This window comes from Lolium rigidum, chromosome 2 (assembly GCF_022539505.1).
Source record: "Lolium rigidum isolate FL_2022 chromosome 2, APGP_CSIRO_Lrig_0.1, whole genome shotgun sequence".
Taxonomy (NCBI): Eukaryota; Viridiplantae; Streptophyta; class Magnoliopsida; order Poales; family Poaceae; genus Lolium; species Lolium rigidum.
Genome location: NC_061509.1, coordinates 273,469,233 through 273,487,246, shown reverse-complemented (window position 1 = coordinate 273,487,246; position 18,014 = coordinate 273,469,233). Strand labels below are relative to the sequence as shown.

General features: G+C 45.1%; 2 protein-coding genes and 1 pseudogene across 3 annotated transcripts; 1 reads left to right on the top strand and 2 right to left on the bottom strand.

Annotated features, from left to right (window-relative positions):
- Positions 1-456: 456 nt before the first annotated feature.
- Positions 457-4,536, bottom strand: LOC124693453 (casein kinase I-like). 2 transcript variants are annotated; one of them, XM_047226929.1, is made up of 14 exons: positions 4,069-4,536; positions 3,906-3,946; positions 3,580-3,649; positions 3,319-3,467; positions 3,110-3,205; positions 2,518-2,588; positions 2,353-2,414; positions 2,210-2,273; positions 2,014-2,098; positions 1,809-1,935; positions 1,642-1,716; positions 1,489-1,560; positions 1,297-1,400; positions 457-1,208 (listed from the first exon to the last, which is right to left on the bottom strand). In XM_047226929.1, exons 1-14 carry the CDS (start codon positions 4,142-4,144, stop codon positions 864-866), a joined length of 1,437 nt encoding a protein of 478 aa, XP_047082885.1. In that variant the 5' UTR covers positions 4,145-4,536; the 3' UTR covers positions 457-863. The 2 variants fall into 2 exon arrangements, with proteins under 2 accessions (XP_047082885.1, XP_047082886.1); XM_047226930.1 differs by having other exon boundaries at positions 1,489-1,552; positions 1,643-1,716.
- Positions 4,537-10,490: 5,954 nt separating this feature from the next.
- Positions 10,491-14,267, bottom strand: LOC124693454 (ABC transporter I family member 19-like). The gene is made up of 6 exons (XM_047226931.1): positions 14,089-14,267; positions 12,968-13,128; positions 12,448-12,499; positions 11,992-12,128; positions 11,120-11,206; positions 10,491-11,041 (listed from the first exon to the last, which is right to left on the bottom strand). The coding sequence occupies exons 1-6, from the start codon at positions 14,234-14,236 to the stop codon at positions 10,754-10,756; spliced, it is 873 nt and encodes a 290-aa protein (XP_047082887.1). The 5' UTR covers positions 14,237-14,267; the 3' UTR covers positions 10,491-10,753.
- A 222-nt stretch (positions 14,268-14,489) lies between these two features.
- On the top strand, positions 14,490-17,901 carry LOC124690950 (annotated as a pseudogene).
- Positions 17,902-18,014: the final 113 nt, after the last annotated feature.

The following is an 18,014-nucleotide window of genomic DNA, read 5'->3' as shown; positions in this document are numbered from 1 at the left end:
CCCTTGGTCAATCCACCTCCGTCTCGAGCCCCGGACCCGTAATTTCACTCCGGTTTCGGGGGCTAATGGAAAAATGATGGGGATGACATGTGGGCCCGCCTGACAGTGAGGGAAGCAAAACGAACTGCTCTGGCCGACATAAATTTTACCAGAGGAAAAATTTCAGTTTCGCTGCTAGTTAAACCACTGAACCTGGACCGTAAAGAAAAACATTTACCATTGAACCTGGACCGTAAAGAAAAACATTGAATATGTGCATCAATGAGAATATCGTTTCTTCGTTTCACAGCATTATAGAAGAAAAGTCCAAGCTTTGTACTTGAAAAAAATGTATCGGAAGCTAATTTTATCTGGAGAAAGTGGTACTACTAATCTCACAGTACACAAATGAAAGAAACATCCCAGTTCATACGCATGAGGCTGCATCAAATATATAAGCAAGGAGACTGGGAATTCATGCTGGAAGTTCCTTTCATCAACTTCTGTTGAATAAGTAAAGCCCAGAGTTTGCAAGGGAACAACAAGAGATACACAGAGTCTCGGAAGAATAAGTCTGCCAAGTCCCGGCTGGGAAGGTAAAGAAACATAAATATGTTGAATCTTACCGCCTCTAAATTAATCACCACGGAAAGCTAGGACTTGGCCCTAACACACACACACGCGCCAACAACAAGAACAACAACAGATTATTGCTATCTATCAAGCAATGATGGTGATGGTGATACAACAGGCCGGATCGAGCACCATGGATATTATGGGATGCTCTGTGGGGGAACTGTTGACAAATAGATCCTGTCATTTACAGAGTCGCAGACAGCGTCCTTCTTTCATTGTTCGCAGGGTTCCTCGCCTCTTCCCCGTGATTATTTTCTCTTAACTCCGCCAAGGGATAGGAGCTCGAGGCTGCGGTGGAGGGGCTCGTCGCGGGACCCTCTCGCAACCGCTGCCCTTGAAAGGGAAGTGGCCCTCGACTCGCCCACACCTGGATTAACTCTCTGGGCGCTGGTTGGGCGGCTGCCGCTGTTATTGCTAGTAGAGAACAGCCGGCTTGTCCGGTTATATTGCTGCTCGCTTGGTTCCATTGATGAGGCTGGCCTGCTGCTTGACGCAACCGCTCTCCTTGATGCACTGCCTGTACGAGAGGACGAACGAGGCCTCTCCACAGTCCTTTCGGTGGTCCTTTCGCCAGAACGGTCTGTGCTGTGCATCTGAGGAAATGAACCTTGCATGAGGGGCTGCATGGGGTGAAACAAAGTTTATGGTTCATACACTTCAGGAATGGAGAGGGTAACTTACAATCTCCTTTAGTGACATCGATACAGTTTCGCGTGGTCGTGTTGCATAGTTGTCACCGCTCTGATTCAGAGAAGCACTAGGATTCCTTCGAGCAGATGCTTCGGCTGTTCAACACAAGTGCCTCTAGTTTGTAACAATTGCATGGTTTGTTGTATCATAGTTTCATTACAACTTATGAGTAAAAGAACAGACCTGGGGGCTTCTCTATCTTCTCAATAGAAGGTCCAGCAGTAGCTCCACTAGTCCTTTCAGTTGCCTGAACCAAGAACAGTGAACAAAATAGCCAAATTAACAAACTTCATTACAGGACAGCATCGTACAATTATAACAACCAAAGACTACATACCCTCATCCGTGGATTGGAGCCAATCTGGGGATATTTCAAAATGGTCCAGTCAAATACATAATCAAATTGGTATCCTGCAGAAAAAATAATGCATTCAAAAATGAGTATTATGATAGCTATAACTCATGACCGCAAGGCAAAAGTGTGTCAAGACTCAAGAACATACCTTCTCGGATGAAGAGATCACGGAATAGTCTCTTCAGGTATGAATAGTCTGGCTTGTCTTCAAACCGCAATGATCGACAGTAGTGAAAGTAAGAAATAAATTCTGATGGGTATGACTTGCAGAGTACCTGACCCACAATTTATCAAGTCTCAGTTTACTGAGATTACTAAAGAAAACGACAATTAAGTGTACTGTCATGAATTACCTCCACTGGGGTAAGCATCTTTTTCTCGCTAATTTTGTCATATTTCTGCTTCTTAGTGCCCGCTTTCAGCCCCTGCCATGGTAGGCTGTTGAATGTGGAAAAACCAGTAGAGCCCACGTTATTTAGGAGAACACGAATACATAATAGTGAAAAAAACATTAGAAGAAAACATGTATGATATGACTTTTTGACTAACCTGCCTCTGAGGAAGTACATAAGGACATAACCAAGAGATTCTAAATCATCTCTCCTGCTTTGCTCTGCATTAAAGCAATCTTAAGTTAGGCAGAAGTTAAATTGGTTACTCGATTAATCATCCAGAAGGAACATCAAACTCACCAACACCAAGGTGGGTATTAACACTAGCATAGCGTGCAGTTCCGGTGAGATTCTTGTTCTCCCTGCATATTTAAGTGAACATAGCATCATGATTAAACTAAGAGGAGGTACGTACACCTGCAGCATCATTTGTACATTGCAGCAGTACTAGGAATTTAAACCAACCTGTAGGGGATGTGCTTGTGAGTCTGAAGGTCCCTAAATTTCTTTGCAAGTCCATAATCTATTATATATACCTGGCATGGAGGTTATCAATATATATAAAAAATTAGTTGGACTTGGAGATATCTGTTTCAAAAAAAAAATCAATGGACCTTTTATGTAACTAACAGCATATACCAATGGACCTTCTATGTAACTAACAGCATATAGCAATGAACATTCTATGTAACTAACAGCATATACCAATGGACCTTCTATGTCTATCCTTGTTGTCGCAGAAGCAGCAACCCCATTACAAGCATGTTGACAAAACAAATGACTGCGTTGAACATACTTAATCGGATATTAGACTACTACTACTAGTAGAGCAGTAATTTAGCAAGTCAAGCCATGTTTCTCTAGTGAAACATCGTTTTTGGGCCTTCTTTCAAGAACGAAACCCACAAGTCTCGGGCGCCAGCAAAACAGACCATGGCACTAAACCATACACGATGTGGTTAACTGGCAGAAATTATAATCAATATTTGGGCTTTAAACAAGATGGGAGTCAGGAGCATACGAATTTATTGGCAGAGTCAGATGTACAAGTACAAACCTGATTGGCTTTCCTACCAAGCCCCATAAGGAAATTATCAGGCTTGATATCACGGTGAAGAAACCCCTTTTGATGCATGTACTCGACTCGATTAATCTGAAACATTCGCAGGAAGAGGGATGTGGTCAAACCATAGCTCCACATACATTACGGAATGAGAACACATGAAGTGGAACAGCTCCAGAAAAGAATCAACCATATGTTCTCACCATCTGATCAGCGAGCATCAGCACGGTCTTCAACGAGAACTTTCTACTGCAGTAGTTGAACAGGTCCTCGAGGCTAGGTCCGAGAAGGTCAATCACCATCACATTATACTCCCCCTCCACGCCAAACCACTTCAAGTGCGGAATGCCAGCTTCAATAAGCAAGAAAAAAGGGAACTCGGCTCAATTCACCATCTACATAGCAGGTAATTACAAAAGATACTATTCCAACCGCATTGATACGATAAACGACAACAGACTTACTTCCTCCTTGGAGCAGCATGTAGAGCTTGGACTCATAATGGAGCTGCGGGTGCTTCGTCTTGACGTTTTCCTGCGGGCAAAGCAGCACACACATCTCAGCATCCCCCAACAGATAGAAAAAACTGTCCACCCACCCAAACAAGAAGCTAAACTGACAAAAATTGCTCAAAAATGGCACTGCATCGTGCATCTTATGACGGAGGATGGTGTTTAACGCAAGCAGCAAACTTTATCGCACTGTTCCGGCTCTAAATCGGCTAAGCAGGACCCGTAACGCACGCCGCACGCGGGAAGGACGTAGAGGCGGGGAGGACGGAATCCAATACCAATTTGACGGCGACCTCCTCTCCGGTCTGCGCATTCACGGCTGCAGCCAACAACAACAGGAGCAAAGTCAGCATCTTTCTTCCCAGAAGCATGAAAAGGAACAAAAAAAAAAGCATCTTGTTCTTCGGGGTAGAATATGGGGGCCGGGGGGAGAGGGCTCACCGAGGAAGAGCTCCCCGAAGGATCCGCTCCCGATCTTCTTGCCGAGCTTGAACTTGCCGCCGACGATGTGATCCATCTCTCCGGATTCCCCCGAGGAACCACCGGCCTAATCCGCCGAGATCCGCCGCCGCCGCCGGGCCTGAGCGAATCGAGCCGGGATTCGGGGCGGCCGGTCCGCTAGCACGCCAGATCCAGACACGCCGCCGATAAATCCGGGCGCCGGCTAGCTCGAATCGGACGAACGCACGGCGCAAGCGGAAGAATGGAAAGAATCGAATGAAACGGAAAGAAAACCGAAGCTGCCGGCCCGGCGGATTGGATTTACAGACGGCGGCGTGGATCCGGAGAGACGGGTACAAAAACGGGGGCTTCTCCGGGGCGAATTCGCCGTGGTTGGGGATGGTGGGGAGCTTCGGGCGGGGGGAGGACAGCAAGACGAAGACGGAGGAGACGGAGACCAGCAAGAGAGGAAAAAGGTGGAGGAAGCGAGGACGAGGGTGTGATTAGTAAATAGACGGCCTCCTCCTCGCTGGTTACGCGATAATAAAACTGATTAACGGCTCGTTTTGATTAGGCGCGGCAGTAACTGTGACAGCGACGGCCGTTTTTGGTTCCTTATGTTGCTACCATCTTTGTTTTTTCTTTTCTTGTTTGTATTCTATACGTTGCTGGAGATTTTTAGATTGGTGGGAAATAGTTGATTCGAACTGTGTTCTTGCTTAGGTGAGCCGGTAAATTTTAACGGATTTCTTGTGTCAAGTGGGGTTAATCCAAAGTTGGCTGGGCGCCACCAGCAGCACTGATGCCCCCGACACGCACTTTTTACCCGCTCCCAACAACTTTTCAGCCCAACATATGCGCGCGTGGACTCGCACCGCTGAATGTCTCGCGGGATTGGAATTCCGTTCTTTCTCTCTCTTTTTTTTTTCGGGACTCCAACTAGGTCGTTCGTGTGTGCAGTTAACGTTGTGACAAAAATGGCTGCTAGCGGTATGCCCAGTTTTTTAAACAAGGCAGCAAGACTTTCGTTCTTATTGATAGAGAAGAAAAAAGCAAGTTAATTTGCGGCTAATCGTTCAAAAAGATACAGGTGCACCTATATAGCCATAGAATAATCATATTCGAAACAAACCACCGATCGGGCCTAGCCAAATGCCAATAGTTAGTCACATACTCCCTCCGTTCTGAAATAGTCTATATTCTAGCCCCAAAATTTGTTCTAAAATACTCTACATTCTAACTTTTAGTCAACAACAACACTGAAAACGATGTGGTTTTGCTCTCTTTATTGGATGTTGTTATTTTCGATGTAGATTTGATTGGTTGTTCATATATCTAAGTAGTACTAATAAATGCAATACTAGTTTGTCTCATTTTTCCTAGAATGTAGACTAAATCAGAACGGAGGGAGTACACCAACAAGAGACAACACCGATTAGAATGAGGAGCTTTGCAAGAGAACTATGTTGGGCTTGCATCGACTGAATTCTTCACCAAAGCCATTGTTTGCCGATCATCGTTGCCCGCATGGACACACTTCACTTCAGCTAGGACTTAACAGCAACACGAGAATTCATCGGATACATCGGTAACCAGCTAACGAAACCCAGGCCGCGACCCCAAGCTCTGCTCGACGCATCATCATTGTCAAACTGCCCGCAACACCCCCAAGCGAGCCCTCTCACCAACCAACCATCCACCCGCCCCCAAGTCGAAGCCAACTTCGAGACAATGCCCCCAGCGAGGAGAAAGACGCGGAAACGCCTCCATCGTGCCATCCCGAGGATCCGAGGTTTCCATCCGGAGGCAAGACAATAGGGATGAGAAGAGGAGCCCTCGACGGTGCTTCCAAAAAAAAACCGACGACACCCGTGGGTGTCACTGTCAGCAGTCCTGACCAAAGCCAAGACAAGGATTTCTCTTGGGATCCTCCGCCTCGAGCCATCCGTGTCCATCGACAACGAACCCCAACCGAACTTTGACCACCAAGACCGCACCAGCACCACCACCTCAAACTTTCTATTGCTAAGCTACTTTGTGGAAGTCAACTTAGCAATGGACCAATAGTCATCCTCCCGAAGAACTTCCACCACCAAGACCGCACCAGAACCACCACCTCGCGGCTGCCAATCTTGCCCTTCCCGGCCGCCACCTTTGGAGCGTAATGGGCCACCGCAACCGTGGCAAGGGCCGACGGTAGCGGCGGTAGAGAAGGGGCAACGGGGGAGGCTGCCTCCGGTGGCTAGCGCCGGTCGTACACCTACCCCGTCTTTTTTTGTTTGTTTGTTTGGTTTGCTCATCGAGCATTTGGCTCGATCCAAATGCATTATGGCTAGTTATCTATATGTACGGAGTACATGAATTTTGGCAAAGAGGGGGATCTTGTAGAAGTATGGTACTGTACTAGCATTAAACTGCCGCACAAGTTGTTTGCACACCAGCTGAATGAATTCCACCCCGGTGGAGCTTTCCCCCTCTCTTTCTGTTCTCTGCCGGCGAAAGGCTATCCACAAAATCGTATTCGTATTTTTAAGCCACGGATACTGCTGCTTCCCGTTCCCTGCACCCCCGGACGCGAGCTGCTGCCGAAATGACGTGGCCAATAATTAAGCAGCCATTCGATTTGATGTCGCTACTAATAAAATGCATTAAGAAAAAAAGAGGATGGGGTAGGTAGGGCCGGCGCTGCCGCTGTGGTGCAGTAGTATCTTTTATTTTGTTCCGGCAGGCTTTACCGGATAGAACGGTGTGTTGTGGCGGGGCCCCCAGGTTAGGTAGCGCCCGACACGTTCTGCTCTGCCGTCGATTTGTACCGGCGCATGTGGGCCGTCCGGCGGCATCGGGAACGGACGGCGCGGGCGACCCGGAGCCGGCCCGTTGACGTGACGTTACCGTCCAAAGCTAGCGAGCGAGGTAATTAACCTCGTTTATCACGTTGCTTAATCTGGGTGACCAAACCTCGTGTACGTAAGAGTCTCCCGGCGGAAGACGAGAGGCGGTCTCTCCCATGCATGTTTTCCTCGTGATCAATGGTTGACGGAGGTAAACGTGGTGCCAAGTTATGTTACTCTATCGAGGAGGAATTGCATTCCGATGCGGAAGAACGTTGGAGTACACGTTTAAACTGGGGCAAGTAATTAAGCAAACAAGGGCGTGCGGCAACAAGTACGCACGTACGCGCAGATTAGCAGGGGATTCGAGCGTGCAAGGAACTTGCTACAGCTAAGCTATTTTGCCGTCCATTTTTTCCTTTTTGTTGACAAGGATTTTTCCCTTTTTTGATGGGGAGCTATTTTGCCGTTCGTGGGAGCTGTTTCATTCTGACGGTGGGAGTTTCTTGATCGGGTGGCTACCGACGTTGGCTTCAAGTCAACTGAGCAATGGACCAATAGTCATTCATACTCCCAAAGAACACACCCGGATATGGAATTTTTTGAAGCCTGTTTGAGATCCATCTACTATGCCAATCTTTTCAAGCATACGCGCATGATGTACGACTCAGCGGAAAAAAAAAAAAGATAAATTGGTAGAAATAGTACGAAACATCTACATGTCACATATGTGAGTTGGCATATGCGACAAAGTGCGAGGTGTACCCCCATCAGATGACAAGATCGGTGGGAACACCTATCTTGTCGTTCTCCCCGCAAACATCGCATCCTTCTGGGATCGGTACACGAGAACTTCTCCTACACATCAAGTGGTTGCGTCTTATCTACAAAAGCTCTAGAGCTTTTCAAAGTTGCCACCTGGAAGAATGGACATTTCCATAAAGAGTTCCTCGACGACACTATGGATCTACTCCTTCGCGACATTTTACGCCCCCTACACATAACTCGTGGAGTTCATCGGTGTTACCAACGAGCACCTCGGAAGGCATTAAACGTTTGCTAAGAATAGACAGTTGGGCTCCCTACGCTTTCTCGGCTCGTTCTACTGCTCCTTCCCCAAGTTCGAACAAATAAGATTATGGGGCTTATGCTAAAGTCCAAGCTCTTCATTGGTTGGTCCTTATTAACAACCATATCTTCAAAGCGAACCATCATAGGATAGTAGCGTTATTCGGTTTTCGAAGTAGCCCGCACATGGCATCCCGGTCCTCTTTGGAACCCTCTTTCTATCAAAACATAGAAACAAAATATGCATGATTAAATATCCATGTCATGTTGAATCATACAATAGCAGGAAACTTCAGAAACTTGCACCATATAGCTTTTGGCATAATGGAAGAAAAAAAGTAGGTGTAACAACACAGTTGAGTTTTTTATGAAATGGGGCAAAAGATTTGTCCCAAAACTATTAATGAAGAAGAAGAGAATGTCTAGTTAATTAATGGAAAGTCGAGTGAAAACTGTTACAACAAAATGACATGCCGACTACTCCGAAAGCATGCAACTCCTACAAACATAAATTCTCGGCACCTTGATCATCACACCACTGATAAAAAGCCACTTAAAACACATAAACAAAGTTCTCGGAAACGACAACCCGTGAAGATGAGAACTATCCATCAACCAGCTGCAGACTCCTTCCTTGTGGTGTCACTCTTCTTGTGTTTTCTTCTGCTCGTTCACCTTATGGATTTTGCCACTTGAAGTCCTCTCTGCCGAAAAGGCATGTAATGTCATTACAAGATCCAAGGCCAGCCGCCTCCAACTTGACGAGTAAGTCGCAAAGGTCTCTAGCAAAGAGAGCATCGAATCTAGGTGCCAATGTACCTATCTCAATAAACTTGTCGCCACGGTGGCTAGGACTGTTGGTGGTGTGGAAGCCACCATCGAGGTCCCAAACAAGTCCACATGCAGATGCACCATCGACGGAAGAGGATTAGGCTCCTCACACAGATCTTGAAGCTTGAAGCATGACTTGTATCACCGGAGGCAGGATCCCTTCAATGTACTCGCACTTAGAGGCAACCGATACATAGGTCTACTCGACGGGAAAGTCCTAACACGAGGGGAGAAACAACCGAAGATGCTTTCGTCCCCAACCAGAGACAACTCCTCTAGGGCCTTGCCAACCATGGTATCATCACTAGTCCTCAACGTCATCTCAGCGACCGCATCATCAACAACAACCACAAACGATTCCTTCTCATTCAACTCACATGAAGTATAAAAGTCCGCACACTCCAAAGAACCAACAACACGTGTCGACAAAAGCTTGATTTTTTTGCCTCTTCATAAAAAGGGGCGAGAAAGCTCCGCAACAAGGAAAACTGGGACTATAAAGCAGAGTCCGAATCTGGCTTCAGAATCCTTGCAACAACTAGAAGGGGACCTTGGCAGCAACGAATGGCCCACGACCTCTGCCCAACTCCGGGTCAGCGAAAGACGACAATATTGCTGAGTGGACCGGAAGCAACTCCATTGGCAAGGAGGACGAGTGACCGGAGAGCAATAACGAGCAGGTGTGAAACGTTCCTCCAAAACACACTGCAATGTAGTCCTTAGGGAAATTCATAAGGATTTCAACTCCGAAATCAAATGAATTATATAGAAAACAAAGACGGTAAGTATCAAGATCCTCTAAAGTTCATGGAATTCCTTTGAATCAAAGCCCTAAATTTATTTCTAATCAACCACAAACAATCCTCAAAAGAAGTGCTGGCAACTAGAGAAACAACCTATATGAAGTGTTATCATTACAGCAAAAAAGCCTAAAACCATCAAATGCCTGTATACAAAGATAAAGTTGGAAAATTACACCTGTGCTTTGTGAAGGCAACAAATAAGACCACAAAAATGTTTAGACTAGAGGATGTAGAGGCACCGTAAGAATAATATACTACTAGAATGATTTTCTAACTATGGACGGTGTTCAAGTTGAAATCATCTGCTAGCCGTTCGTTCAAAAAACAAACCTAAACGAATCTGCTCACTGATTACTTGATTAGTAAATCCCACCATTAAACCAGCGATCTCGCGTGATTAGTGAAGTCAATGTCAGTCAGGATTGCATGTTGGCAACATATAATCACAGCGACAGAGACTGTCCCTGCATATGCACATTGACTCGTTTCCATGTGGAGCATGTCACGGTCAGTTTAGATATATTATTACTAGATTAAAGTTAGAGGGATTAGATTAATGATAAGACTGATTTGGAACAGGCAAGAACTAGTAAAAAAGATAAGAGGATATGCAAATGTGGCAAGTGGAAAGCGACCGAGGAACGGAAGCCAGCACAACCACATAACGCGTCCCGTCTTCCTCCGCAACTGGCGCTTGCAACTGCACATGCCGTACAGCAAGCAAGCAAGCAAGCAAAAAGTATCAAAACTGGTAGCACATTTATTCAGAGTCACAATGGAATAATTAGCTTTATTACCAGAGCAGAAATTGAGAGTAGGAGCAGCTGAACAAACTGGCTGCAGACTTGGCAATGTACACACAGGGAAGTGGCTACATGAGTTATGGGCATGAAGAGGAGACAGGTACACTTTGCCACTTTGCTTTCTCATGATAAACGAGGAAATTTTGGCAATATACATGGAGACTTTCTCACAGGAAGACAGAGACTGAATTAATGTTTGTACAGTAAAGGATGGGATGAATAGGCGTAATTAAGCTTGCCTTGTTTAATATACAGATACATTGGCATATAGAGGGGACATGGCCATAAATGAAATGACATATTTCAGAGCTGTAGGACACCAGAATAGGAGTAGAGGTGCTGGCGATCATCACCGGTAGTAGGCCATGTGGCGTGACGCTCGGAAAGGGGAGGCGTCGAATGGGGAGGAGCGCCTGGGCTGGCTCTCAACGCGCGGAGGTTCTTTCTTTGGGAGCTTGGTCTCAGATTTGAGCCATGACTCCACGACCGACAGAAGGTTCTTAGCAGTCTTTAGCTCCTCGATGTCAGAGTATTTCGCAGATTTCCTGAGTTCGCCTTCTTGGATGTACGCGATGTCGGTGGCCCATGTCTCAAGTCCGTCGAATATGTGGGTGGCATAGACGATCGTAGCTTCTCTCTGCGACGAACCTTCCGCGTTATGCAATCAGGAAAAAACATATCTGAGAAGAAAGCTAGAGGGAGCTGAAACTGTTACCTGTTCACACTCTTCCTTGAAGAAGTCAAGGAGATCCATCCTGGTCACGACATCAAGATCGACGGTGATTTCATCAAGCAAGAGTACCTGCATTGGTATCAAATGTTTTAGTGAAACAAACTTCGGTACTAAAACTACATTATCCCAAATTTAACCTTCAGAACAATGTGTTTAGGTGCGACCCAGTTTAAAGTAAACTACAAACATCTTATTCGAAGGAACAGACCAGATGTTGGTGACCCTCTAAACAAACTAGGCTCTATACATCTTTCTTGGTCAAACTGCAAATTAGGTAAATAATAGACGTTTCCTCTTCCACCCGCAAAATGACTCATGACAGAGCTATCGTGGCATCGATCACAAAGCTGATGAATTTGCCAGGATAATACCTGGACGTCCATCTTGAGTCATTAATGAAAACCCCATTTTCTCCTCCGAAGTCAGTAGAGAAGAACTTTGCACAATTGACTGAAGTCACTAACAGCAGACTCGTTCTAACTCAATCAACACTTACTGATAGCGAAGACATGATAGTGGCAGCTTCAGGATTAATTTTAAGGGGAAGATGACAGATACAACAGGTAGTTTATTTGGGTCAACAGATCATTGATCAATCAGATTAATTCCACCTAATCATGTCGCTGTGCTTTAAATTGCACTAGATTACGCCAACACAACCCTTTGGCCATTGCATGGTATAAGAACCCACTGTTCTGTCCAAGCAAAATAATACATCGGGAAATGCTCAGAATAGTCAAAGAAGGAACTATCGGATCAAGTCGTGCCTAACTTGGTATTTAGAACAGCATAGTATGGGTAGTAGTCAATAATGTAAACCAGTATAACCTACAAGAAAACTAACATAAAGTCACCTTGTATGGATGAAGAAGACCCATGCAAATCTGTACCCTGCGGCGCTGTCCGTCTGAAACTTTATGCATGCGCCATTGCAGATCAATGTCTAGTAGATCAATCAGCTTCTCTCGCCTAACAGGATCAACCCCATCAACTGTTCGTGTTTCAGGGTAAAGAAGAAATGTGCGTTTACATGTACTGTCAATAGCATTAACTACTTAACTATAATACTGATAATAACACTGACTTCAGTGCATTTAAGCTGAAGTGATTACACAGAACTTGATAAATAAACAACAAATGTGGAAGCACCATTGATTAATACATAATTTGATTTAAGCAACACTTATTGAACTACAAGAAATTCTTGAATAATCTATCAGATAAATTCAAGGACAAAAAGGCATTTGCGCGCATTATTCATCCAGTAGAAAACCACTAATTGGATACACTGAGTAGTATGTGTAGAATACCTCCAAAAATCATCTGCTCAGCAGAGAAATCGCCTTGTAGTGGAACATCACCCTGAGAAAGTTACTTGTATGTAAGAAACAAAGACATTGCTCTGACAAATCAAATATGGCATAAAAAGAACTGTCAACAAACTGGTCATAAATCAATTAATTATTCATGAAACAGGGAAAGAGAAATCATCTACTCCGTTCATCCATAAAAGGATGTGGAGGGGAGTAACATTTTTGTTTGGCAAAAAGACCACTTCAGCTACAATGAGTCAAGCACCTAGAGAATCTTCAGACACTCCACCAATATGGACAAAGTTCTTATAGTAAGTAAATAGAGAATCTACTAACACCCCACCAATATTGTCTTTCAGCTGGCATTGGTGGATTAAAAAATAGCTCCCATGGAATTTTATGGAGAAAGCCCATTTGCAAAGAATAAATGCTCCGTTACACAAACATTAACTGTGAAGAAACCAAGAAAGAGCTAAATTTCTAGTTCTTATAGCAAGTAAACAGAGCGGACACTTACAACTGAACCAATCGTTCGACTCCAAGAACCACCCAGGTAGGAAAGATCGCCACTGCACACGAACTGTGTGTCATGAAAAGCAGAACCATTAAGAACACGGACAACATCCCGTCCTCCAACCATATGTTTCCCAGCAAGGATCTTCAAGAGAGTGGTCTTGCCTGCAGTTCGACATAAACAGGCACATAAATTGGTGTACAAGGCATTGCTCGTCCAAAATGAGAACATAGCATATGTCAGCAACAATGCACTGTACACGCATTCACAGGGATCAATCTAAAATGAACAAGTACTTCTTGTGTTACGGCAGCACCACATTTGGACTTTTGCATAGGATCTACTGGTGCCACATAGTTATTTTGACAAACTCCAGAGAATGGTAATCTCACGCATGACATAACAGTACACAGTGCCTAAAATCAATGCTGACAAACTCCTTGGAAAAAAAACCCACAAGTATAATACAAGGCAGTGGATCCCACAGCTCTAGCTCCTTCAATCCATATGATAAAGGCAGGAGATGCCCAAACCCTGATGGAACAGACATTCAATATGACGAAATTACCATCGTCAATGCAGATTGAATAGTTCATAACATGCAACAAAGTATCGCCCAGCCAATCTTTCATTTCAGTGCACCGCATTTCGGTGATTTTTAATCGCACCTACTAGTATAATTAGCTACGTTGCGCACACCACGCTGTTCATGTCATATATCAGCTCCAGCTCAAGAACAAGTGTACGACACAACAGCCTCGCCCCCTCTGAATCCCAACATTTTTTTAGTTTCAGCACCATCCCCTCAAAACAGAGACCATTTGAACGGAAGAGCACATGAGACATCCCCTTACCGGCAAATTACTTCGATTCAAACATACAATTGCAAAGTATTTATATTTGCTAGCCAAAATTATAAACCAATAAAGATAAGAAGCACCTACCATATCACCCGAGTCCAAAATCAAGCCCCTAAGCAACTGTACCTGAACCATTTGACAGCCAACCCACAAGGCACCGGCGTCGTACTACATATCACACCAGAAGAACCCGCCCGAACCATACGATCATCGCATACACGAAACAACTAGGCAAGTATCGTGGTTCTTCTAGCTAGGCGTTACCGGATCCATTGGCGCCGACGAGGAGGCAGCGCGAGCCGGGGGCGACGCGGAGGTTGAAGCGCGCGAAGAGCGGCGCCTGCCCGTCGTAGCCGAACTGCAGGGTGCTCACCTCTATGCCGCTCCTCTTCCACCCCTCGTCTCCGGCCATCTCCCCTGGCGGGTCTCGCCGGCGGCGGGTGATCTCCGTCAGGCTCCGGGTAGTTGGTGCGAACGTTTGTTTGGTCACTGGCTCTGTCTGCGGCTCTGTGCCCGCCGCGTCACCGCTCGCGCGTTTTATACAGCCCACCGCTCGAATCACTGGGCTTCGTCGGCAAGGCCCACTAAAGGCCCATAAGGCCCACAGGCGACGCCAGTTCAGTTTCTCCAAGTACGAGCCCAGCCGAGCGAGCGAGAGAAGAAAAAAAAAGCTCAAACCCTTCGTGCTCAGTTGCCGCCGCCAGCCATGGAGGTGCTGGCCGCCGGGACGGTGAGGTACACGAGGGACGAGCTCGAGGCGCTCAGGGGCGCGCCGTCACCGGAGGCGCAGGAGCTGCGGTGGGGCGAGGCGCTGGCCACCCTCGCCGCCGCGGGCTTCTCCGGGGACTACGAAGGGCTCCTCGCCTCCGACGAGCCGGTGAATAGGCGGGGGAGGAGGGCGTCCGGGGGCGGGAGGAAGGCGGCCGCGGCGCCGCAGTTCTCCGGTACGGCTCTCTTCCTCCTCCTGGCCGGTCGGCCCTCCAGCTTTCTATCTAGGTTTAGTTGTGCAGTGAGTGATTGGTACATTTGTTTTGCTTGCGATGTTGTAGAGGCGACAGAGATGGGAGCGTGGAGGAACGGGGATTCGGGGGCTCATCAGGCGATTGGGGAGCCGTTCGATCGGTATGAAGGTGTGGAGTGCGATGAAGATGACAGTGATGATGATTATGATGGCATTCTGAAGCCTGCATTTGCGGTTGATGGGGAGCCTGACTTCGAGTCCGGCGAGCCGCTTGATGGTTTCGAGTATCTCCGGCGTGTCAGGTATGCTTTGCTCATCGTTCTGGGTTGATTGGTTGGGTCTACAAGGTCCTCAAACTGTGTGTGTATGCCCATTTCATGTTGTCATTGCGTGGTGAATGTTTATGCCGATTGGTTGCTGATAATTTGAAGCACATAATTGCCTTATTTCACCGTTGAATAGGTTACTGGTAAATGCAGGCGTCTCGTTGATGTGCTTTCATGGTTTTGTCTCGTAATTTTGGTGGTCACTGAATAGATTTGCTTTCTTTTTGTACTATTTAAATATCTGCTGCAAGAATCAAAATCATTATCATCATCTGTATAGGAATTCTGTTGGATAAAGTTTACTCGTGGAAGCTCTAGCTCTCATGAACCATCATATCCTTGTCCCGGAACTCCTGTGAAAATCTTTGTGATCTAACTTATACAAAAGCATTTGCAGTCCTGGCTGGGTTTCTGCACCTCTTGTACCAAAATTCACTATTGCCTAAACTAGTAAACACTACAATTGTAATGCATATGTTTTTCCCCACCTCTTAGTCTATTTTGCCACTAAGGCTTTTATTTCGTTGCTATCGACTTTTTAGCAACTCTTCTTACTGAAGCTTGAGCAGAAAAAACCAAGGTTTAAAAAAATAGAAGGATATATTATGCGTAGTACCTCTGTAGTATTTTAGTTTCACTGACTGCATAGATGTAGGAACCATATAAATAACATTGATAACAAAGGGGCGTCTTACAAAAAGTGACAACTTTGCCTATGCAGCCAAACTATTGCTTTGGAGTGTTTATGCATGCAGTGGTTTTGCATTTATTTTATGGCTATCCATATTCTGTGAGTTGTTATAGTAATACTCAAAGCTGAGACGCTTGAAGTGCAAACTTTGTAATGTTAGTCACCAGATCAATATGTAAAAGCTTACATTTGGTGCTTCAGCAATATAATAGCACATAGGAAAAAAAAATCAGCAGGTTCCCATTTCACTTCTCCTTTCCCCAGGCCATGAGTTTTGGGATCATTTCACTCTCAAATAACTCACCTGTATCCAATATCTCAACTATATGTTGTTATATTATTTAGATGCCATCTCATCATATTTGCTTTTGTTCTTGCAATACTTCTGTTCTGCTGATCCAGTTCTATCGCATAATGTTGTATCTGCATATCTCAGAGTATCTATATGGCCTACACATAATAGAAAACTGCTTCCTCTGCCAAATAGAGAAAATTAGATGTGAGGGCTATCGCTGATTTCCACTTGCAAAATATCTGTCTGTCTGGGATTGCTGGCACCACACAAATTGAATGCTATTCTTCTGTTGGTAAACATTTGGCCACCTGTATTTTTGATGCAAAACTATTATTGCTTTAATGATTATCCTATTGAATATGTTTTACAGGTGGGAAGCTAACCAAATTCCTAGAGTGAAGGTGGCCAAGATAGATTTGGGTGCAGCTAGAAAGGAGCAAACACCTTATATGCCGGAAATTCCTGACATACCGAAGTGTTCACCTGATTTGTGTGCATCAAAGGAGTGGGAGGACTCGTTTATTACATATTTTTCAGAGACAAGACTGGTAAGCTATGCCATTTAAACCTACCAGCATGCCTAACCACATAATAACTTTGTTCATTTTTGTATTTATCGACATGAAGGCAACACTCTGTGTGTCTCTTCACTGCTATTTGAAGTATTGTATTTACTTAGCTAATTTGATGCATGAACAACTTGGAATATTTCTTTTTGTTAAGCCCTCAAATCTTAATGGCACATGCCCCAAACTTTTCAGATCTCAATGGATACCCTTCTACTATGCTAACTAGCAGTAGAGTTTTTTTTAAGCACTACCAGTAGAGTTTTAGGGGTGTTAGATTGTAGGTAGCAAAATCCTTCACAGCGATGTTTTAGCATGTAGTGTAACTATTGCCATTTGCATAATTAGTTGATAAGCCTGAAGTTGAGATAGTCATCTTGGTGTTGACGTTAGAAGCACTGTGCACTGTCACCTGTTAACATTTCTAAATTCAGAATGCTTCCATGCCTTGCAATTTAAAAAATGGAGAACTGCATGGTCAACTACCTTAGTACATTACCTTTCGCACGCACAATAGTGTGTTGAGCGTCTTTTGGAAGACTTTAGCTTGAAGTCAGTGCAATTAGAGTAACTTTTCGTGATAATCTCTTTTGCCATTAGCTGCCTTTTGCCTGTTGATAATCATGTCTGTTGTAATGACGCATGCATACTCTTCTGTGCAGACTTTCTCAGAGCTTGACAGCTCCGATGGACCATCTGTATCAGGAGCGCCGAAGAACTCTTTAAAACCTGGTAGCAGCCCCGAGATGCAGATTGACCCGACGCTGACGATGGTTCGCAACATGGACGCAGTTTCAAGGGCTACAACACTGCGAAACTACACTGATATGATCCAAAGCTTTGATACACTATCAAGGAATGACTGCCTGTGGCTGTTTGCACTATGTGTTGCTGTTCAGCCACCCTTGGACGCAGAGACATGTGCCTCACTGAGGTCGCTTTTGCGCAAGTGCGCAACCATCCTCGCGGCCAAGACAGATATGGATGATGAAGTTGTAATGCTGAACATACTCATGTCCATCTCAGGCAGGTACTTTGGGCAGTACGAGAAGTGAGATAGGGCTAGAGAAATAGATAGGGCTAGATAATTGCATCATCTTGTTTGTGGAATCAACTAACAGAAGTTGTAAATGACACTTGCCACACTTGTCTTCGTGGATCTTTTTGCTGATAAGGCATCATATACATCTTCCGAAGACTGTTTAGAATGCTGAGTCTGTGTAAACCAACGTTTTGTGAGAGCTTGTAACGTATGCCTCTATTGGCTGATGTTGTGAAGTGCTTCTAAGTTGGGTGTTCAATTTTTTTTGAAGCAGATTGACAACTAGCAGATATAATGCATCTTGCTTTT